Source organism: Chlorocebus sabaeus, chromosome 22 (genome assembly GCF_047675955.1).
Source record: "Chlorocebus sabaeus isolate Y175 chromosome 22, mChlSab1.0.hap1, whole genome shotgun sequence".
NCBI lineage: Eukaryota > Metazoa > Chordata > Mammalia > Primates > Cercopithecidae > Chlorocebus > Chlorocebus sabaeus.
Window position 1 is genome coordinate 64,260,958 of NC_132925.1, and position 25,342 is coordinate 64,286,299.

Sequence of the window (25,342 nt, forward strand, 5' to 3'; positions counted from 1 at the left end):
CCTATAGTCCCTTAACCCCCCTCCACGCCTTTAGAGGTTGAGGGAATTTGCTGACATTTCTCTTATTGATGCACCAGCTGGTTACAGTGAATTGCTTTTTGTCTAAATTCAAGGACCTTTCAAGGCTTAACATTGCAGGGGGCGGTGTGGTTATTACACTGCCTTTGCAATTTCAGAAGGCAGACTTTGGTTCTCTTTATACATTCAGCCATGTGATAGTCTTTTAGTGGATTTCCTCTTGCTCAACTCATTCCATGAGATTTCTTTTAGAAAGTCTCTGGAAACATTTTTGAAATAGCATCCATCTTTGAATCACATTTTTGCTATAGGTAGCATGAAATTTCCCTCAAACGGCAGGAATGTATGTTTAGTATATTCACTACATTAAGAGCTTGTAGATAAAATATCATGCCATCTATTTGGTAAAGCCTTGGCTTTGATTGACAGCAAATGTTATGGAAAACATTTTGCAGAAAGTACACCTTATATACATAAGGCATAGTAATATACAAAAGGTTTGTGTACCCAAATCTCCAAATTCAAACCACTTGTTTAGTTTTATTCGCTATAACTGAAGCCCAGTAAACACTGGCATTGAAGTTATTGGTGCTGCTGGGTAGTTGGTGAATCTATTTATACTCAGATACAAGAGGCGGCAGAGGAAATAAAATATGGATTAGAAAATGGAAAGGGCATGTAATCCACTTCGATAACAAGCAACCTATACAGCGCCTAATATGAATACACAGTTCACTGGATAGTATCTATTATAAAGTAATTAATTAATAAGATGTATAAATCCCTAATTGGAGAGCTGCTCCCTGAGAGCATTCAAAAAAATCTCGCAGTTCAAACAGATAATACTGCCAGTGAAGCATTATCATCCTTGCATTAAATAAATCTAGATTATACAATTCTAATTCTGAAAATGTAAATTTGTAATTCAACTGGCTTCTAAGGCACCAAAAATAAAAAAGAAAAGGAAATTTAGAACTCTACCAAAACTGTTATCACATGCCATAAATCTTCAGAACAGCTTTCAACTAAATACAAAATTAATATTGGAAAACAGGGATGCATACTTATACATCAATAAATTTACGGTTTTAGAAGAGATATAAATGGCATTACTTTTTCAGGATTTTTTATGTCTTATCCTTTGACTTTGAAACTATTTAGTGAGTTTGATGGCATGACAAAAAGTGAAAATTTTAACATTCACAGATAAATGCGAAATTTAATTACTATAACACAACAGCAGACATGAAGTTAACTTAAATTCAAATGAAGAAATGGCTCCATTTAAAAATAACTCCAACCAGTGGCATTTACTGTGTTTATCTCGTGATAAACATTAGCATTGTTGAGTTTGGACAAATGTAATACTTTTTAAAAGTAAATTAAAAACAGTAATTTTTTCTGTACATGAGGTGACTACACTCCTTTATCTTGCCAATATATTTCACATGGGTACTTCATCAACACCAAAACCAAAAATCATTTAACTTTGGTTCAACAAGACAGGACTTGATCCTGAATGGCCTCTCTGCAAAGGGATCAGAATCAACTTGCAAATAACAGCCTACCTAAGCAGAACTTCAAGAATGTTTGGAAATCCCATTATAACCAAGTCTAGATGAGATCAATTTCCTTTCTATCTAATGCCACTATTAATTTATTTGCATCAGCAAAGCAAAGCAAGCATATCACAGCATGTATCTCTTCACTCATCTCAATGAGGTTTTCACATTTATTATTCAGTGTCATGGACGGATTTCTAGCAACAACTAACACCAAGGGTATAAGTGACATTCAAATATATTCACATGTAGGTTTTTGAAAACTTTCCCAGTTAAAATCTGTCATGGAAAAACTTTCCTACAGACAAGTTAGCTGCACGTGAATCTTATTACCAGAACTATCAAGGCAAAACCAACCTGCAAATACAAAATTTGCAGGAGCTCTAAGTCTTCAGAGTGCTGTCAATGAGTTTTGAAAACTCATCATCACAATTATTTCAGTGTAATATACAAAAAAATAACATTCCTGAAATAAAGAAGTCTTCTGAAAACAGAATTTATATCTATAGAATATCCTATAGCATAAACTAGGTTCTAGCCCAGGCATTAGAAAACTAACTGGTTACAAAGATTCAGACCAATATCTTTACCTTTCTGTATCTCATTTTGTTTTCCTTTGGCATCTTAGAATCCTTTGAATTCATCTCTCTAGACTCCTCAAACGCCTCACCAGGGTAGAAGCTTCTTAAGGGTAGGGATATAATAAAACCTAAGCTGTGTAATCCCATCATGCCAACATGCCTAATAGCGAAGAGTAGTAGTGAAATGGCATCAGGGAACTTTAACTAAAAACAATTCACGCTAATTAATCACTTTGATGAAAAAACAAACAAACAAACAAACAAAAATCGCTGGCATCTTAACCGCTGCCATGTTATGCAACACTACAGATTATCTTTCTCTGGCACTCAAGGAATAAAATAGAAGGTTTCCTTATATTTTCCTATTTCTAGATGATACTGTAATCTAGTATCAAGGTATTTTCAACAAAGAAGTACGATGCCTTTTTGCTCATCTATAGGATGTGTTACCTGAGTCATTAAAGTATAGACAACACCATGTGGTATCACGTTATCCATAAACACTGAAGTTAGCTGCTTGGGCCTGAGTCCTGGCTTCATCTCTTCCTACATGATCTTTGAATCTGCTACTTAACATGTTTCAGTGTCCTCATTCATAAATGGGAAATGTAATAACACCTAACTCATTTGATTTATGTTGAAATTTAAATATTTCACATGAATTGATTAAAATAGGACCAAGCACTTAATAATTATTCAATACATGTTGACTACTCCTCAAATATTTTCACTTTGCATGGTACAGCCAAATGCATAGAGACAAGGTGGGCAAAGGAACAGAGATTTTTCTTCTGCTGCTGCTCCTGATTTTCTCTATAGCCTGCATCTTAACAGCTTCTGTGATTTTGTGTAATTATTTGAAGTAACATTTTCAGAGGAGATGGAAGGACAGAGGGAAGAAAATGCTGTGCTTTTCATGTAGAACCTATGATTTGCTTATTGAATTATTTCCCCTTTTTCCATCATTGGATGAATCTTCTCATACCAAAAAGCTTTATCTATTTTGACTTGGCACTCTGTTTATAGGACTGGCCTGGTGAGCTTTCGAGTGCCGTACATTTCACTTAAAGATGCTTGGCAAATTGCTCACAGTCTGCCATCATTGTCACGAATGCATGCTACTGAGTGCACATACTTTATCACCCCTAACTCCAGTTTCCATCAGTAAAGAGATTTAATTGATTCCCATTTCCTGCAGAGTACCCCATTAATCCACTTAGGACTACAGAGAAATAACACTGGCTTTCAGTCCATGAGCTCATAATGAATTCATGCTAAGGAAGGACACCCAATTCAGCCCATTTCATTCCAGGCATTCACATACTTTGGTGAATCAGAGTAAAATCCTCAAACTTAATTAAAGCTTTAGAATTCAACGTTGCACCCTTAATTGAACAAATTGATCTGTTTTTGTTGCTTTGCACTTAATAGTAGGAGAATTTAGCATAGGCTACAACACCTAGGTTTCCTACACTCCCACTCCGAAATCAGGACAGTAAAAAGACAGAGTTTATCTTAAGGAAATTGTCCTGAGGAACCTGAGGAAGTTATGTTAACACAAATGTAGAAACCTAGCACATGAATATTTCTAATTAGTTTTCATTAAATTATTATACAGAAGATTTCATCCTTTTGGCCATTTCTTAGACTATTTTAATAGGATGTGCAAATTGCATTGTTACTTTTATTCATTCTTTTATTCTTCAGCCTATCAACCAATAAATCAATCAAATAAAGTATAGTATGCATTCTTGTGACATCTACAAGGCAATGCAGAACAGGAAGGATACGATAGTCTGGTATATTTTCTCATTCTTAAGGATCCTAATTAATACATATGACAATTGATAGACTGTCCCAAACAGTACACAACTAAATGTTTTAATAACCCCAGAGAATTTGCAGCATGACTATTTATAATAGCCAAAAATGGAAATAATTCAAACGTTCATCAACTGGTGGATGGATTAACAGTAAATGATATCCACGTAGTGAAATACTGTTCAGCAATATAGAGGAACAAACTACTGATATATGCTACAACAGGGATGAACCTCCAAAACATGCTAAGTGAAAGAAGACATATGAAAAAGACCATATACATGATTCCACTTTTATGAAATGTCCATTTCTGGATATTTAAAGAGGCAGAAAGTTGATTGGCGGTTGCCTCAGGCCTGGAGATGGGAACAGAGAGTGACTGCAAATGGGCACGAGAAATCTTTTTGTGGTGATGGAAATGTTTTAATACTAGACTATAATGATATTTCACTAAAAAAAATTGCTAAAAATCATTGGTCGGGCATAGTGACATGTGCCAATAATCCCAGCTATTCAGGAGGCTGAAGCAGGAGGATCACCTAAGCCCAGGAGTTTGAGACCAGTGTGGGCAACATAGCAAGACCCCATCTGTAAGATAAATAAATAAATAATGTATAAAAAGTATTAATTATGCACTTAAAGCAAGTAAAATTTATGACATGTAAATTATACTTCAAAAAAGTTGTTTATAGCTGGGCATGGGGGTACATGCCTGTAGTCCCAGCTACTGGGGAGGCTTAGGTGGGAGGATCGCTCGAGTCCAAGAGGATGAGGCTGCAGTGAGCTGTGTTTGTACCACTGCACTCTAGCCTGGGCAACAGAGCAAGATCCTGTCTCAAAACAAAAACAAACAAACAAACAAACAAAAAAGTTATTTAAAAACTCAGAAAAAAGAAAAAAATAATCTAGGCTGGATTAGGCCAGTAATGCTAAGTGGAGAAATCTGATCTGTGCACTGAAGGGTGAGTAGTATTCAACAGTCAAATTAGGATAATTTATATTATCATTTTAACCTTATTGATAGTTGGATAATGAAGGCAAGAGAGTAGCTCCCTTCTTTTCCAGATCCAATCACCATATGCATGCACAGGATGTACATTTCTGGAGGACAGTCTTTGTTTTTATTCACTGTTAGATCCCAAATTACTAGAAAGTGGCTGGTGTATTATGGGAGTTTCAGGATGATTGTTGAATAATTCACTGACAAAATCCCTATGCCATGTCTTGGATAACACATTTAGTTAAATAATTTTTTATGTATATAAAAATGGTACATTCTGTTTCTTTGGTGGTGGTGGTTGTTTTTTCTTTCACTCTTTCCCTAGCAAACTTAACTGCAATGTTGTTGAAAATAGAAAACTGAACATTGTATACAAAGGTTTCTGTTTGTTAACAGGGGATTGGGAAGTAGAAACTCTAACATTTGAATCACAAAGTTTCTATCAATATATGAGAAGAACCAATTCTCTACAGTTTAAGAGAATAATCAATTAAAGATTGTAGGAAGCTTTAAATTGTCTCTGATTTATAAACTCCTAAGGATTGGATTGGGTTACTATTCAATATATAGATGGTTGCAGAAAGCTGTCAGATGATGAAGTAATTTCTGGAGAGGCTGGAAATGATGCATAAGAAACCTAATTTATTTTGCTCTTTTCTGCAGCAGCAGCAAAGAAAAAAAAAAAGAGCAATTATCCAACAACGTAGCTCAGATCCAACTCCCATCTCTTAATACAATACTCATATTCTGGTCAGAATTATCCTTATATTGTTCATGTCTTCACTTGGTCTGCCTAGATAATGACAGAAAAAAATTGAAATCCTTTAATTGCAGAATCTTAAACCAAATTCTGCCATTCTTTTCTTTGCAATAGATCTAGCTGCTTCCTTTTCCTTTGTGTCTCCATAGCAACCACTAGAATTTAGGTTAGGAATCACCCTCATGACTTGCCTCCTACAACAGATGTTTAATCTGTCTCTTTCTCTGGTCTTAACTTATTTCAGTTAACTATATAAATGTAATATATAGTTTCACTATTATCAACCACAATTTTCATGACAATACTTTCTAATCCAAGATTCATGGACATTTTCTATTGAATGTCAATTCAAATCCAAACTCCTGAGGACAATTTCCAGGTTGATATGTCACTGCTCTGATGCTAAAATATCTCAGTAACTCAGAAATGTCCACTTGAGACAAATCAGGATGCTTCACGCTTACTCATTTTAAGAATGTAAAATGATTGTTTATAGAATAAATGTAAAAAACACAAAGAAAGAAATACAATGGAAATCCATTCACTGACTACCCATTTTACAAAATAGGAATATCATCATCACCTTTTTGTCTGGTGCTGATCTGAACCCCCACTTCCATTTTCCAATTTTCATGGGCAACTACTGTCAGGAATATTGTTTTTACCATTCTCTTATTTTTCATTATAATTTTACCATAAAATTATATCAATCAAAATTGTAGTCAGTTTTACGTATTTCTTTATTTCTTTTTTTTCTTTTTTTTTTTTTTTTTTTGTTTGTTGAGATGGAGTCTCACTCTGTCTCCCAGGCTGGAGTGCTGTGGCTGGATTCAGCTCACTGCAAGCTCCGCCTCCCAGGTTCACGCCATTCTCCTGCCTCAGCCTCCCGAGTAGCTGGGACTACAGGTGCCCGCCACCTCACCCGGCTAGTTTTTTGTATTTTTTTAGTAGAGACGGGGTTTCACTGTGTTCGCCAGGATGGTCTCGATCTCCTGACCTCGTGATCCGCCCGTCTCGGCCTCCCAAAGTGCTGGGATTACAGGCTTGAGCCACCGTGCCCGGCCTCAGTTTTACGTATTTCTTTCTTTCTTTCTTTCTTTTTTTTTTTTTTTGAGACGGAGTCTCGCTCAGTCGCCCAGGCTGGAGTGCAGTGCCGCCATCTCGGCTCACTGCAAGCTCCACCTCCCAGGTTCACGCCATTCTCCTGCCTCAGCCTCCCAAGTAGCTGAGACTACAGGTGCCCGCCACCACGCCCGGCTAATTTTTTTGTATTTTTTAGTAGAGACGGGATTTCACTGTGTTAGCTAGGGTGATCTCGATCTCCTGACCTCGTGATCCGCCCGCCTCCTTTACGTATTCCAAACTTTCTCCAAGATTTACTTTTATTGCTCAACATATTCTTGACGTTTTTTTCACTATTGTGTAGTATTTTTGATATGAATAGAGCACAATGCATTGATCCATTCTACTTTGAGTGGTCTGTTGTATATTTTTCCAGCATATTTTTAAATCCAAACAATGTGACCACAAATCTTCCTGGTGTATATGGACAAGAGGCACATGCACATGAGCGAGGGAATGGAGTTATTGGGTCATAAGTAAGAGCATCTTCAACTAAGGAAGGGATTACAAAACGTTTTCCAAAGATCAAGCAGTAAACTGGGCTGTCATCGGTAGTGGATAAGTATTCTGTTGGCTGTATATTGCAACCTAAAATTTTTATTCTCGGATTTTCTGATATTTCCTAATTGGGTAGAATCAAGTGCTTTTATCATTAGGGTTGCAATAGGTCTATTTCTGGTAACTAATGATGTTGAACACATTTTCACATTTTTATTGGCCTTCCAGTCTGAGGTTCAAGTTTATATATGCTGCCACTTCGTCATTTTTATTTTTTCTAAAGATTTGTAAAATTATTTGTGAATACATACTATGTTTAGTTATATGCATTGTCAATAATTTTTTGAGTTGTGGCTTATTTTTGTTTTTACTTTCTTCCTAGAGTCTTTCGATAAAAGAAGGATCTAAAATAAAACGTAGGAGAACATATTCTTAATGATTTCCTTCATGAGGCTTTAATATGACTAAAGAAATCATCCCACGCTGGGCATGGTGGCTCATGCCTGTAAATCTCAGCACTTTGGGACACTGAGACAGGAAGATTGCTTGAGGCTAGGAGTTCAAGACCACCCTGGGCAACATAGTGAGACCCCATCTCTACAAAAAAATATAAAAATAAAAATTGGCCAGGCACGGTAGCACTCTCCTGTAGTCTTAGTTACTCAGAAGACTGAGATGGGAGGATCACTTGAACCTAGGAGTTGAAGCCATGAAGCCATGACTGCATCACCGCACTCCAGCCTGACCTGGAGAGAGTGAGTTCCTGTCAAAAACAAACAAACAAGCCAGAAAGAAAAGAAAGAAAGAAAAAAAAATCTTTCTCTGTATTTATGACCCTGATGATAAATACATTGTTTGAATTGTCTAACTTTTTAAAACGTTTTTTCCTTTCATTGTTCAGGCTTTTATCCACTCTGAATGATTTTTTATATGATACGAGGTAGAAGTCCATATAAATGTTTCTCTGTGTGAATTATCAATTGTTCCACAATGTTTAGTTCAAAGTAAAGAGAGCAGGAGAGAGAGGTGGGGAGAGAGAGAGAGAGAGACAGAGAAATCCATGCTAACATGCTGACTCCCTCAACTGTTTTTACATATGTGAGGGTTTGTTTCTGGGTTTACTATGCTATTCTGATTTGTCTAACCCTGCACAAAGCCATAATTGCTTAATTTCTAAAGTGTTATGCTGAATCTTGATTTCTGAAAAGAAGTCCTTATGACTTGTTATTCTTTAAGAATTTCTACCAAATTTTGCCCTTTGCTCCTCAAATATATTTTTGAATCAGCTGGTCACATTCCACAAACAGAGAAATAAAAACCAAACTATAGACGTTCTGATTTCAATTCTTCTATATATCAACACATCAAGAACAAGCATTTTAACTGCATTGGTTCTTCCATAAATAGAAATAGCTTACTTATTTTCTATTTATCTAGATCTTTTTAATGTTTTTTAATAAATATGGATACTTTCACTACAAAAATTACATACCACTTTATTGAATTTATTTTATGCTTTTATACTATTTTCTCCTTTCACTGTAGTTTATTCTGTTGCCTTAAATTAATTCATTTTTATCCTAAAATTATGTTACCTAATAAGCTAAGATCATTAATTTTCATACTTTATATTTTTCTAATATAAGTGTTTAAAATGATAAAGATCCCTCTAAATAATGCTTTCACTGCATCAAACATGTTTTCTTATGTAGCATTTTTACTGTCATCACTTCAAAATATATTCTATTTTCCTTACCATTTGGTACTTGACCTGAGACTCAGGAATATATTTATTAGTTTTCAAAGACAGAAGTGTTTTAAATTTTCTATTTATTATTGATTTCTAACTTAATTGCATTTTGATGTTTTCCTCATAGACCAAATATATCATCAAATATAACCTTTTACCTTGTGTGTATGAAAAAACTCATTTTGCTGTTTTAGTTACAATATCCTATATGCTTTCATTAGATGGAGTTTGTGATTGTACTTTTAAATCTTCTATGTGCTTACTGATGTTTTTCTCTGCTTGAGTTAGCAAATAATGAAGAAGATATGTTAAAATCTCATTATTATGAATTTATCTATTTCTGTTTGTAGTTCTATTTTTGCTTCATGCATTTTAATATTACATATGTCTAGTAAATTAATTTCCATGAAGGCTTTTACAAATAAAATCTGTTATGACTGATAATAATATGGTCATACCTACCTTCATTTGAAAAGCATTTATCTGGGATATCTTTTCCATCTTTTCATTTCAACAATTCTGTATCCTTATGGTTTAGATAGATGTGTTGTAAAAAGTTTATAGCTTCTTTTTTTTTTATTCTATTTACTTTTATCTTTGATTTGTGATATATTTGAATTTATTTCTATCTCTTTTTCTTTCCACTTTCTCACATTATTTTCTCTCCTTTATTTTTTTTTCCCCCGCCCCCATCAACCACATAATGTGATAATACTTTTTTCCTATAATTTTAGGGTAAATTACTCTATAAGTTTTAAGATGCACGCCTTATTTCTGAGTCTAAATTTGACCTATATTCCTTCCTCTAGAATTATATAAGGACTTAAGGATAATTTTAATACAATGCCCTCCCTGAATTTTTGGGTTAAAGATTCTTCATCATTTGTTTTTCTGAAGTTTGTGGGCATTCTGAACCCCCAGAATCAAATGTTCATATTTTGCAAGTCCTAGAACTTTCTTTCAAATACTTTCATGTCTAGGACTCTAAAAGAAGAACTTCCTAATAGAAGCTGGCTGACAGTTTTATACTTAACAATTTACCCTATAAAAGCTTTGGCTAAAATTGGGTAATGGTGGATATCTTAAGAACAGTGAGAAAACATGATCAAATATAAAAGGTAGTCATGGATATCCCATGAACATAGGGCAAAGAAGCTACCAATAAAGTACACTACTTCAGGGAACAATTACTGATAAATACACCACTAATAGCAAAGTGCCTTGCAGTTTTACATAATTTTTATTTATGGTTAACATTAGCAATAGTTGGTTCTCCTCTCCTAATGAGCATCATATTATTGATGTTAGGTGGGACTATGCAACTTGCTTTGCTCCACCTAACAAAACATGAGTAAGCAGTTTGCCTGTGTAACTTCTTGTCAGAAGCATTGAAGAGCCTGTATACAATTTTTCATGTTCCTGACCCAGACTCTGATCAAAATGGCATGTTTCACAAGAGGCAACCACAGAATGATGATGTCTCCATTAGCTGAGATCAGCGAGAAGGCTGCAGGAAAAACAGTTGCCCTGAAGAGTTGCCAGGCCCACAGCAAATTGCTTTATCAAGGAATAACTTCGTGTTTACATAGAGGTTTTGGGATTATCTATTGCTGCATGGAATTTAGCCAAGTTTAGCTAATAATATGTTTAATTCTCGTCATATAAGGCAAAGCAGATATTGTATTTTTCCATGTTAGATGTAAGATTACTGAAACAGAGTCAAATTATGTTGTTTTCTAAGGTCATTCAATTTTAAGTGTCAAAACCTGGAGGAAATTTTTCCTTATAAATAAAACACAAGACATGTATAAGTTGATTTAATTAATAATTGCTTTATTTCATTGGAACCCAATATAACTCCTATTTAACACTTCACTAGAACATTTGTAAAATGAAATTCCCATTATAGCACTTACTTGGAACTATAAATTCTATTTCTTCTGACATAGCGATTCCCAGTTTATTTGAAGCAAAGCAGCGGTATTTCCCTTGAAAGTGAGATATGTGCCCCTCATTTGGGATCCTGAATGTTCCTGAATTATTAGATGTAATTATCCGATGGTCAGTGAAATAAAAAGGGTTGCCATCCTTAGTCCACGTAAATCTAAAAAATAAAACTAAACTTAATAATCCTGAAAAATAATAACACATTTTTAGAGTACTTATTAACAACTGCATAAAAATGACAAAACCAAGACAGTTTATGATAAAAAGTATGTACTTAATGGAATATAACAGGATATAAATAAGGGTCTCAGAAGAATCTGAGAAATATTACTGTCCACAAAAAAACTTAACAAATGAGAAGATTAAAATTCAAATTAGATTTTACTTTTTTAAACTAAAATTATTTGTTTATTTTTTCATTAGAAAGGTAATATAAGATTATTAATATTCTGGAGACTACAAGAAACATATATAATTTCTGTTCATGTATGTGTGTAAGGAACTCACTCAAAATCCCAAAACACACAAGCCCGTTATTATTACATTTGATAATATTTCCTATTAGTATTTTTAGAATTTTGTCACATATTCTAACCACACTGAATATACAATTTGGCCCACTGGATTTTTCCATTATTATAATGATACTAAAGACAATTTTTATAGCTACATTATCTTCTGTCATATGGTTACTATTTTAATTACTTTCAACCATTTCAATGTCTTTCCTTTTATGAATAATATTGTAAGAAAAAACCCTATATATTTATTCTTTGGTACTTGTCCAAATATTTCAATATGCCAATTCCTTAGAAATGAGATTAAGAAAGCAATAATTAAAAACTTTTTTATAGTATTTGATAAATGTTGCAAAATTATATTCTAGAAAAAAAATCTACACAGTTAAATTCCCACCCCAGTATGCTAGAGTGTCAGTTCTATGAACAACGACATTAAAAGTCTCTTTAAATCTTTATCAGTCTGATAGACAAATAATGACTTCCCAATTAGATTGTACTCAGCACTGTATATTGGAATTACCCATGTAAATTTGGGTATATTTCAGGGCACCATATTCTTACACTAATCTATGTGATTATTCTTCCAACAGGAGTAACAAACCTTCATGGACATGTATTCTCATTAGGAGTAGGCCTACCTAGCTACCCTCCTGACTTATCTTACGTCTCTCTGTGTGTTTTATATTTCACTGTCGACAAGCGTACGGTATTACTTTTTGACATAACAATTCAGCTAATTAATATATCATGATATTGATCAATATATTCATGCTGATTGAATAAATTATCCTTCATTCCATTATAATTCTATCTATACTTACATATATTGATTGAATATATTCCATTTAGTTAAACATAGAAATAATTATAATTTAGCATGTTAATGGGTCACTAATGATTATTAAATATCAAATTATCAGGCAATAATAAAAGTCATGATGCAATTGAAAATCATCAGTTTTCATCAAATATGTATATTCTTAATGAATATAAGATAATCATGCAGATTAATAAAAGTATGTAGCTTTGCTTTCCATTTTAGAATCATGTAGAATTTTAATATTGGAATTCTCCCTTCTCACTTCCAATACATGTACATTTTTTTCTCCCTCCCCAAAAATAGGAGATATTTCAAAAAAGCTCATCAGTGATTATGGTCACCTAGAATAACAATTATTTAATTATAAAATATAATAATACTAGATAGTAGTATATCATGCAAATAGTACTCTGCCACTTGAGATGACAATATTTCAGTGACAGCTTAAAAAAAATTAAGTAACAACCTATCCACAGAATAAGATGTTTAAATTTAAAGACATACAATTATGAATATGTGTAGAATGATGTTTACAAACTTTGACTTAATAAATGCTACATTTTACTAAGTAGAATAAAGGATCTTCTAGTTTTTAGCTACCTTATTTATTTGTAGACTAAGGGACTATTGAGTATTTCTGTTGTACCAAAGACTACTCTAAGTATTTTAATAACAGCTCTTAGTTTATGGTCAAAATAAATTCAACTGGCAGAAGAACATATGTAAAATAACCAAATTTTATTTCTGTTTGCATGGATATTATTTTTTTGTAAACCCTTAGCTTTAATCATGTGTAGATTCATAGTCCAACAAGCTTATGATGGTAAGAGTATAGAACATTATAAAGAACAGCGCACATTTAAAGAATCACTTAGTTTGAAAGAATACTCACGTTGGTTCTGGATTTCCTTTAGCTTCACATTCAATTTGAAAATACTCATCGAAGGGAAAGGCGACTTGGACTTTTGACTGTTTTATGATTGTTGGAACCTGTTGAACTAAATATTAAAATATGTACTTAAAAAATGCACTATTCAAACACTAGGCAAGGTTAATTTATAATGAAAACAATTTAAACCTCCTTTGTATACTGATAAGTGAAAGGATGGTACAAAAGTGAAAATCTGAATAAATCTCACTCTCTCTTTGCAACATGTACTTACTTCTAAGGAATACACTTCACTGCCATCATTTCATGTTTCAGTATCTGTTTATTTTATTTAAACCCAGAATAATGTAACAATTTTTAAAGCAGAAGAAAAGTTGCTATGTCATCACAACTTAAAATATATATTATTAAAATTATTGGCATTCAATCTGTGTTAGCATGCATATGCATTTTTACTTGGTTCAGTCACTTTGAAAGTTCTGTTTGTAGTCTTCCATGCTTCTATAAACACATCAGAATTAATGTACTGCTTTTACATTATTTCTTCCCATTGATATGCTATATTTTTTAATAATTCTATTACTGGTTATTAGATTATTATCCATTTTTTTCTTTCCTGGTAAAGTATTTCAATAGGCATTTTGAGTAAATAGATTTTTCCTTTATTGAATTACTGATTTATGATAAATTTCCAGGCATGGACACAAATGGTAATTTCTCTGGGTAAATTGAAAATATCATTTCAGCACGGAATATATACACAAATAACAAAAGTAGAGTGGTTCTCTATATTTTTCCCACCAGTGAATGCCAGCATTTCAAAATAATAAAGTAGTTTAGTCTTTATTACAAAGGAAAATATAAACTCCTTATTCTCTTTATTTTAATTTTCTTTTTTTGAGGGGGTTAATAAATGTTCCTTCATGGGCTTGTTTAGTGCTTGTTATTCGTCATGTATAATAAGTTTTCATTTTATAACTTTTTCTCACTTATCTATTGGGAGCTTGAGTTTTGCTCCATTTCCTTAGAAAATTTAACTTAGACTAATAACCATTATCATAAAATAATAACTAATGCATAATAGCATTAACAGAGTCTTCATATTCAAATATCCTCTCATCTTGTGACAAACTCTGTTAGTGTTTGATAAATAATCTACAAGACAAACACAATTTTAAAAAGTAGGGAGTGGACCACACTTGGTGCCTCGCACCTGTAATCCCAACACTTTGGGAGGCTGAGATGGAAGGGTCACTTAAGCCCAGGAGTTCAAGAACAACCTGGGTAACATAGGGAGACTCTCTTCCCTACGAAAAAATGTAAAAATTAGCTGGATTAATGTCAAGCCCAGGAGGTTGAAGCTGTTGTGAGGTGTGATCAAGACACTGCACTTGAGCATGGATGACAGTGAGACTCTTTCATAAAAGTGAAAAAAAAAAAAAAAAAGTAGGAAGTGATTCTGCCTCTCACCTAGTAGAGCAACGAGATTACATTTCTGAGAATTGCAACTATAAAATACATTTACTAATGCTGGAAATACAACTTGGATTAAGCTTTGAAATAAAACATAGAGCATGATGTGTGTAAAGATCTACTACTGCTGATGAGCACTCAATATTTTTCGGAAAGAGACATCCAGTTTTAGTACAGTTCTTAGAATCTCTGATAAAAGGACAGGGTTGATTCATAAGGAAATGCAAACTATTCAGCAGCAGTGACCTGACTTTGGCAAATAAAAGTATGAGAAAAGCAATTTGGAGACAGGCACAGAGCCTAACTCAAATAAGCACTATTCCACAGTAGAGCTGCAAACGAGACTCTACAACCTGTGACATTGGACCAGGCCCTGAACCACTCTCTGTTTTTTCATTTGTAATATTAAGGATATAGCCTAGATAAATTGCTCTCAAATGTATTGGTCTCAGGACTCTTTTGCAGTCTTACAAATTACAAGACATCTCAAAGAGCATTTGTTCATGTGGGGTATAGTTAACAATATTTACTATAATAGAAATAAAAACTGAAAAAGTCTTTCAAAATGTTTACTTATGAATTTATTTAAAATAATTCTATGTTAAAATAAATCACATACTTTATGAAAACCTTTAAATGTTGTGAGAAGAATGGCATTATTTTACATTATTGCAAAACTCTGTAATTTCTTTTTTCTTAATTCTTTGAGTCAGGGTCTCTCTCCCTCACCCAGGCTGGAGAGCAGTGGTAGGATCATTGGTCACTGCAGCCTAGAAATCCCAAGCTCAAGTAATCCTCCCACCGCAGCCTTTTGAGTAGCTAGAACTACAGGCGATCTCTAATTTCTTGAGAAGGCAGATAGATTCTTATATCTGCCTCTGCATTCCATCTGTTGCAATAGGGTTGATTTGTTCAAAGATATAAAGAAAATTCAGCCTTACACAGATAATGTAGTTAAAAAATGATGGGAAATGTTATAGTCTTTTCTGATGATTGTAGATATTCTTTTTAGACAGAACACCAAAACTCAACAAGTGGTAGTTTTTTAAACGTTCATTGCAATGTGGAATCTACACCCTATCAATCAACTCTTCATATTCTGTAACATTAAACCATTTTACTTTTTTAAATCTACAAATGATTTTGTAACATCATGCAGCTTTCATTTGGAAAAAATACTCTCACTGAGTTTTGTGTCTCCCAAATATTGATGCATCTAATTACAGAATATCAAAAATTGATGCTTATTAGAATTGCCACTGATCTAATCAGCAGTATCAAATGTCGGGAAGTTCTCAAGCTTACAGTGAACAATACATGTCCTCCACAATTCTAATGTCTTCTTGAACACTCACATTTTATCAGTGACTTACATATGGTCAGTTGTTTACCTTGAAGTGAATGGGCTCACTTGGTTCACTTTCAGGAAAATATCTGACCTATATCTATCTGAGCAACCATAGTTTGTCAGTCATAACTTTAAAGTGAAGATGATGTCCAGCTAGAGACTCAAGCAATCATTCAATCAAGAAATAGACACTTTGATACATAGCATAATTATTTTATACCTACTTCCCAGTTCACTAAAATGTTAGAAAGTATGTATTCCAAGGTAGTTAATTAATAACATTAATAATTTATAAGTGCTTCAACAATTATAATCTTAAGCAAAGTTTTGAGAGTTTTTTTACTCTGAGTATATGGACATTAAGTATCGTCTGACTACCAGTAAAGTTTGATGCCAATGCCAGGCTGGAATGTAGTGGTATGATCATGGCTCACTGCAGCTTCAACCTCCTGGGCTCAAATGATCCTATTGCCTCAGCCTCTCAAGTAGCTAAGACTACACGTGTGAGCCACCACATCCAGCTATTTATATATATACACACATATATATACATAAATATATAATATATAAATATATAATAAATATATATACACAAATATATAAAAAAAAATATATATATATATATATATATTTAGAGATGAGGTCTCATACATTTACCAGGCCAGTCTTGAACTCTTAATCTGAAGCCTCCCAAAGCCCTGTAATTACAGGCATGAGCCACCATGCCCAGCCACCATTACTTTTGTATCATCAGAGCAAAGGACAATACAATGAAAATGAAAAAATGGCATCTTAGGTTTATTACAAAAACAGGTTGATCTCATAGACCATCTGGATGTATCTCTGGGGCCCCAATAATTCTGCAAACCACATTTTGAGCATTGACAGCCAGAGTAGAATAAAAACTAAACGCCTTTCCAAATCCTAAATTTTTTTCTATTAATTCTATTTTTTTTCAATTTTCACTCTTGCCTAATAAATCTGATAAGTGAGTTTTACCAGCTTATGGATATTAGTTCAAGTTCAGTGTTTATCTACTGGATATTCATAAACCAACATGCAAAATATCTGTATTTTCGTTCACATTTACTTTGTTTCTGATTACTACTATTTCTGTGTAGAGCAAGACTTGAGCTTATTGCAAATTCATATTATTTAAATTTTATTGCACTTATAAATGGTGAGGGATGATACACAATGGCCACAGTCCCTTAGATATCAGCTAATAACTTGTGAACAACATGTTTATTAGAACATTATTCTTTCCTAAATTTGCTAAGGTTGTAAAGGCTCGGCAATACCTAATTATTTGGGGATTGGAGCTAATAACCTTTGGGTGTTTATAAGAATATATATTCTACATTATAAATCCTTTCCTCTATAATTAATCCAGTTATAGGGATGCCAGACTCCTTGACATTCAAATTGGATACCTGCCTTAGTTGCATTTACTTGTGAGTGCTCTAGAGTCCTGAAATAAATGAATAATATTCAGATGTTCTGAAAACATGTCATTAATATTTTATAACAATTGTTGTCTAAGGACATTATAGCATGAAAATGCATAAGTAACTGAGACAACCAGAATAAAAATGTGGACCAGGAATTAATACAAAATTTCATATCCTTCACCACCGACAAAGTAAGAAATGATGAAGAATAAATTTGTATGCCAGAGATTATGGTCAGGAATCTGAATTAGGAATCTCAGTGGCATCTTTGTTGCTATTGGGAAGACAATGTGAAATTACTAACCTTTTTCCACAGGATTACCAAGAAGCTTGCTCTTAACCTGCTACTGCTTACTCAAACCAAAAGAATTCACTAAAGATGAAGGTACTTTAGTCTCCTGACCAGCATTTCTACAAAAAGGCTGGTCAGTGATGAAATCTAATATATTGAGGAGGCTGAAAGATTTCAGCCAAATGTAAAGCAGACTTTAAGTCTATATATTTGTAGGTCAGATAAGTGGAATTTCTTAAGAAATGGAAATGTCAAAACAGAGTTTACTTATCTGTTAAAAATAATAGAGAAGGGGTTTCTACATGGGGGGATGGAACTACAATTGCAGTCCTTTCAGAAATATATAATATAAAATAGCTGTATCATGTAATTTAAGGTGGCCTTTAGAATAGTTTTTAAATACATTATATTATGTATAGTCAGAGAGTTGTTTCCTTCTCTATTCACATTTAGCCTGTCTGAGTACTTCAAAAGCAACGTTTTAGTTAAGTCTCAACACTTTTCTAACATTTATTAAATTTTATGAGCTCAAGGCTATTTCTCTAGAATTTAGAAGATCCACAAATATCACCTGCAATACTAAGATTCTAATAAACAACCCATACCTCTAATATAATAACTCTCCAAAATATATACAAAAGAGACAATAGAGATTATTGCTGAACTATATTAAAATGTATTAATAACCTCTCATGGGCCTTTTAAATCCCATATGCCTGTAATATAAGAAAAACTTGCGACAGACTTGATATACTATTACATACGTTCTGTTTGCAGAATTTTTTAGCTTTTTTTTTTTTGTGACAGTCTCACTGTATTGTCCAGGTCGGCCTCCAATGTCTATTCACTGGTGTGATCATTGCACACTATAGTCTCGAACTCCTGGGCTCAGGCAATCCTCGTGCCTCAGACTCCTAAATAGCTGGGATTACAGGCATGTATCACCATGTCCTGCTGATGCTGATGTATTTTTTTTAACTATTAATTACCATGACTTGTTCAAACCGATTTATAATGGTTAAAAATCTGCATCCATTTTACCAACATGTGTTAGAATATATATTTATATATTTCCATCAAAATACTGTCTAATCTCTTAATATGAACACACACTATATAACGCCGTAGGTTTTGAGAGTTGATATCATCTTATACTTTTACTTGTAAAACGGCTTATTATTTTGCTAATTCATTGTTTTAATTCTTAAATATAATCATTTTGAAAAAGAATACAAAGTTTATCCAATTCCTTTTTGATGTAATTGGTTGAATGCCAGTAATTTCTGGATCTTGATTAAGTAACCTAAGTATATAAAAGTGAAATTGTTGGTAATATTGCAGATAATCCTAGACATATGGAAAAATACTAACTTATCTATAGGTTATTATTCTCGTTATGTTCTAAGTTTGCATAAGGAACTAAAACCCTGGATTGCAAAATAATTACATCAGTCGTATATCAGCCACCTACAAAATGAAAAAGATAAATATGAATTCTCTTGACAGATTGCTAAAGAATATATAGAAATATGGACAAAAGTCACATCCTCAATCCATAAGTATTCTACTTAAAAATCAAAATGCAAATATGAAATTCCATTAATAGGCACTGAATGCTATAACTTTACCTGAGGGTGGTATTTCAATTGCTGTTGAGAATTTTAACAGGAAGAAAATTAGAGATATGATTAATCTTCTTCCATTTAAAAGTGGCTCCATTGCTCTTCAGGAAGGAGATAACCCAGAAAGAATGAAAATCTTAATGTCTCCTCTTAACTTTTGGTTTAAAGCTGAGACCTTAGTTAACCTGGAAACTAAAAAAACAAACAGAATAGCATGTTAGTTCATAAACTCTAACATTTCAACATAACAAATTAAATACATTCGCTTTTTTTTTTTTGGTTTGGCAGTATATTTCCTCATTATGAAATTGTTCTCTCATAACTCCACATGAATGAAATTAGTTTTTCCTCTTTCTATGTAAAATAAAGGACAGTGAATATACACTCTATTGTAAACCACAAACTATTCCAATAAATCACATTTGTAAATCAGAGGAAGTTTTACTTGGAAGGTATCATATTACACACGAGTGGTTTTTCTTTTTCATTCTCAACTTTTATTTTAGATTCAGGAGATACCTTTGCAGGTTTGTTACATAGGTAAATTAAGTGCCACTGAGTCTTGGTGTTACATGATTCCATCACTCAGGTAATGAGCATAGCACCCAATAGGTAGTGTTGCAATCCTCACTCCTTCTCACCCTCCCCCGTCTAATAGTCTGCAGTGTCCATTATTTCCGTCTTTATGTCCATGTGTATTCAGTGTTTAGCTTCTACTTCTAAATGAGAACATGCAGTATTTGGTTTTCTAGTCCTGTGTTACTTTGCTTAGAATAATGACCTCCAGGTGCATCCATGTTGCTGCAAGGACACAGTTTTGTTCTTTATATGGCTGTGTAGTATTCCATGGTGCATATGACTGATGAGTGTTAATGGCTAAGAGAATAACTTCATTTAGTCAATTTTATTTAAAAGGTGTTTCTTTTTTACTCAGTTCTTTGTATTAGATATCTATTCCCATTTGAGTCATTACTAAGGATCACAAACACACATCATTGATTTTTCTGGTGAAATAGCTTTTCATCTTCAAAGTTTTCACACTGATAGAAGATAGATAGTTCCAGCAAGATTGAGGAAAGAAAAAATAAAGAACAAATGAATAACCAGCCTTTTTAACGGAAATTTACAAACGTGAGTTTGTTTCCAGCAGAAGACAAGGCATAAGTTACTTCTCATTTAAACAGAATATTTATTCATTCCAAAGCTTACAGAAAGAGAATAAGAATTAAGGTTTCACTTTTTTTTTTTTACTTTCTCTTATGATTTCATTTTTTTCTAAAACATTGTGATAACAGATGTCTAAACATTGTTTGTACATTGTCTATCCTGTATTATTGAAGGTAATAATAATACAACAATTTGTTCCAAAATGTGATAATTAGTCTTTCAGGTACGTAATTTTCTTTTGTTTTCTAAAAATCAATTACTCTATATGTTCACTTAGAACTGGTGAAAAAATTAACTAATACAGAGATACTAAAGCCATTAAACTTATATTAAATTCTAAGTATTTTGGCTTTATTATTTCACCTTAAATTGCATCTTAAGAGATTATGGATCTGCATCTTTTGAATCTATGTACAGATGGGTAAAATTTAAAGTAGTAACTAATCGCTCTTGTTTTATAGTTTTAGGAGTCTTATGGAACAGCAATACTGTTTATGTTTTACTTTGAGAACAAAATTATATTAATCATAAAAGAAAATACTACCCTCACCCTCCAAAAACCCTTGTGAATCTTTGTCCTGAATTAGAGTAATGGCATGACTCTACTCTGCCTGACCTCAATTGACCTGTTTGTAAAATGGGTATTGGGAAAAATGACTCTTGTATGCTTCAGAATGTTTTCTAATGACAACTTATGCTTGTAATTTAACTTCTACTGGTAAATTTAACACATATTTTCAAATGTGTCACTATGTTAATTGAGGCTACTTTTCTGATGAAATGAGTTATCTTAATCAACGAAATAAAACATGGAAAATGCTTTCATTATAAAAAGCAAAATATTGCCCTAACTACAAAAAGTGAGCCCTACATATTTGTGCAAAGTTGGGAGATATCAAACCATGTAGCTATTACTAATACAAAAATGTTGAGGAAAATATCAACGCCCTGCCCTTTGAATTTTCCTTTTCCTGGTTTTTTTTTTTTTTTTTTTTTTTGGAAACAGTTTGATAACAGTCATCTAAAGTCATTGTTTATTATATATCAATCTTTACTTGCAATCTAGTTATTATTTAATATTTGGTTCCATTAATATTCAGTGCTGATGGCTTTAAGAGCATCTTATGTATGTGTTTTGTGAGTTACCCTTTATTTGTAAGGAGCAAGACTTTCCAAAGTATTATGCTACTAGGAGATCATATTTCCAGATTAATATTTTACATCATCTCACCTCTGAAATAGGGAACAAGAATAACCAGATAGCTAAATAGGTGAGAACACTCTCAGTTTCCATTAATCTCCTGATTTAGGGCAGTAAGTTCAATGGTCTCTAATTGTTGTAGTAAAGTAGCTTACAGATACTAATTATTCAGCAATGGTGATCTAGTTTTTTGAATTTTAATAGTTTTAAGTGCATGGTCTTAACCCAAGAAATTCTCTCCCATAATGACATCATCACTTTTCAGAATATGAATAATGACTAATTCTAAATATGATCTTACCTCCTGCAGGAATTAGCTTCAATTTACCTGAAATTTGTATGTTCACAGGCTATAACATAAAAATTATTAGAAATTTAAATGTGACCCCCTTCAAGTAAGACTCCATTACCTGATGATGAAAGCTCCAAAATAGCTTTCAGATTGAAAATGGAAAGTCAGTCTTAATTTCATTGTCAGAATTTATAAAGGGTACGTTGCTTAGGAATGCCATTTTGCAACAGTAAGATAGCAATAAAATTATATTCCCATTTATATTTCTTGAAATAATGGCATTTAATGTCTCATGCCAGGCCTCAAATATAATAGCAATTGTTGAAACTCAGGATGGAGCTGGCACTAAGACAAGAACTAATTTTTTTAAAGTTTTTACTTTCTATGAGTACACAACATTTATAGGGTACATGAGATCTATTGATACAGGCCTACAATGTGGAATAATTACATCAGGATAATTGGAGTATCCATCACCTGAAGCATTTATCATTTCTTCGTGTTACAAACATTCCAGTTATACTCTTACTAAAGTATTTTTGAAGTTAAGTCACATGAAGCTGATGTCTGATAGCTTATATTAATGATATCAACTCAGATCCACAAAGGAATCTATTAATTTTTATGAATCTAGGTAAACTGGGTTAAATATTCCTACGATCCTAGTTCTTCCTTAGGAAAAATAAATCATCCCTGCCAACCACTTCAAAGGAAAAATTTAACTTGGTGCAAAAGTTATTGTGATTTTTGCCATCGAAAGCCACAATAACTTTTGCACCAGCCTAACAGCTCTCTCGATGTCACATCATACTGATATAGCAGTTAAGAAGAAATTACTTAGGCAGATAGTGATGGTACCAGAGTCCCCTAGGTAACTTAATGTTGGGATTGTTCTCTATCCTTATAGCCAAATGACCATGAATTTCTGTAATTTCCTTTCTTAGTCTTTTCAATGAAAAGCTGTGGGGGAAAGAAAGAGATCAGCTTGTTACTGTGTCTGTATAGAAAGAAGTAGACATAAGAGATTCCATTTTGTTCTGTATTTGAGATGCTGTTAATCTGTGACCCTACCCCCAACCTTGTCATTGCAAGAGACATGTGCTCTGGTGACTCAAGGTTTAATGGATTTTGGGCTGTGCAGGATGTGTCTTTGTTAAACAAGTGCCTGAAGGCAGCTTGCTGGTTAAAAGTCATCACCATTCTCTTAATTTCAACTACCCAGGGACACGTACACGGCCAAAGGTCGCAGGGACCTCTGCCTAGGAAAGCTAGGTATTGTCCAAGGTTTCTCCCCATGTGATAGGCTGAAACAATGCTGCTAAAAGGTGTATGGAGATGTTTGCATATGCATCTCAAGGCACAGCATTTTCCTTTAAACTTATTCACGTCACAGAGATTTTTGTTCATATGTCTTACTGCTGATTTCCTCCCTACAATGATCCTATTGTCCAGCCACTCTCTTATCTTTAAGATGGTAAAGATAATTATCAATAAATACTAAGGGAACTGAGAGACCGGTGCCAGCGTGGGTCCTCTGTAAGCTGAGCGCCGGTCCCCTGGGCCCACTTTTTCTTTCTCTATACTTTGTCTCTGTGTCTTATTTCTTTTCTCAAGTCTCTCGTTCCACCTAACGAGAAACGTCCACAGGTGTGGAGGGGCAGGCCACCCCTTCAAAAGCAACCCCCAAATCATTTTCTAACAAAGAGCAGGCTCCAAAATAGAACTGCAGACATAGACCCTGGCAGTTTTGCTAATCATGCTCAAAAATGGCGGTTCCATCTTCTCTTCCCTTTGCCAGCCACGTGTACAGTAAGGAGTAGACAAGATGGCACCGGTCAACTGGAAAGCCCAGTCACCTAATATGATTAGGGTACTTGGGGTAAGGTGGCCAGCCTTTGCTGCACACTATGTAAATGTCACACCTGATCGAACCCATCTGTGGGCCCTACATAAATCAGACAAAACCTCCTCAAGCCTGCCTATAAAATATGGTGCATCCGCAGCAGGCCAGCGTTTTCCTCTGGGAAGTCCCTCTCTCTCACTAGAGAGAGAGCTGTTTTCCTTTTTCTTTCTCTTTCTTTTGCCTATGTAAACCTCTGCCCCTAAACTCCTCATGTGTGTCCGTGTTCTACATTTTCTTGTCATGAGACAATGAACCCCAGGTATTTACCCCAGACAGTGCAGTCACTTCAATGCAATCGAACCTTCCTGACTCCCTCGGGTTCTCCAGTACGACTAGTGGGATAAGAATTAAGAATACACTGATTTCAAAACATTAGTTTAACATGGACAAGCGTGCATACCTCCTAGGGCAAGTTTCAACACAACAAAAAGGAAATAAAGTTCTTTGCCTCTTCAAAACAAAACCTCTAACATATACATCATGAGTATTATAAAGTGACACATAGATCCCTCTGATGTTTTTAAAAGTGCTCCATGGTGGCAAATCTAGAAAAAACTTGCTCCCTTAATTTAAATTCATATTCTTCCTTGAGAAATGGAAAAGAGAGATGGCTAAGTCCTTGTCCATTCTACTCGGCCTCCCAAGTAAGTGCAAAGCTACTGTGGCCACCTGACTGGTCACATGACAAAGTGATGTCTAGTGATAAGACCATGGGAAAATTAGTATAACCTGGGTTCAAAGTCACCATTACTAGATAACTTTGGGCAGTTTACCCAACCTTCTCACTCATCTGTACAAACTGGGGTGATAGTTGCTGCTGTAGAGCACACTTACGAGATTTAAGTGAGGTACTATATCATTAGCAGAGAAAAATAAATAAAATTTGCTACTACTAGTGATAGTGATGATCATTGTGTTGATAGTGGCAATGAGGATATAGTCCTGCCTACTAATATTCTGATTCAAGGAGCATGGTTAACTTCTGTGGATTCTACTAGAGTTACAAAATCATAACAACTTACAAAATAAAGGCGTATTCTCTAAAGTATATAGTGGTGAAATTATATTGATTGATATAAAATATTCTCCCCAAAAATGCGAGAGCGCAGTAGATTGATTGCAAAACTTCTTTGATTCTCTTCCCCTCTTTGTGGTCACACACTCTGTAACAAAACTTTATAGCTCCTCCCAAGAAGCTATTTCCTCTCTTCCTGAATCTGGCAGGCTTTTGACCCTAGAATGAGTTCTGGTCTAGGCCTCACAAGGCCTTGCACCTTTTTCCTCTTTCTGTCTCTCTGTAAACT

At 33.9% G+C, this 25,342-nt stretch overlaps 1 protein-coding gene across 5 annotated transcripts in view; it reads right to left on the minus strand.

The window, feature by feature from the left end:
* Positions 1–25,342, minus strand: part of CHL1 (cell adhesion molecule L1 like) — a 209,140-nt gene that overhangs the window by 66,057 nt on the left and 117,741 nt on the right. For all 5 annotated transcript variants that reach the window (XM_007985014.3, XM_007985011.3, XM_038003643.2 and 2 more), the window contains exons 3-5: positions 19,482–19,667; positions 13,293–13,398; positions 11,029–11,216 (exon numbers count right to left, since the gene is read on the minus strand). In XM_007985014.3, the coding sequence (XP_007983205.2) occupies positions 11,029–11,216; positions 13,293–13,398; positions 19,482–19,572 (385 nt within the window). In that variant the 5' untranslated portion in view covers positions 19,573–19,667. The remainder of the gene's footprint in view (positions 1–11,028; positions 11,217–13,292; positions 13,399–19,481; positions 19,668–25,342) is intronic.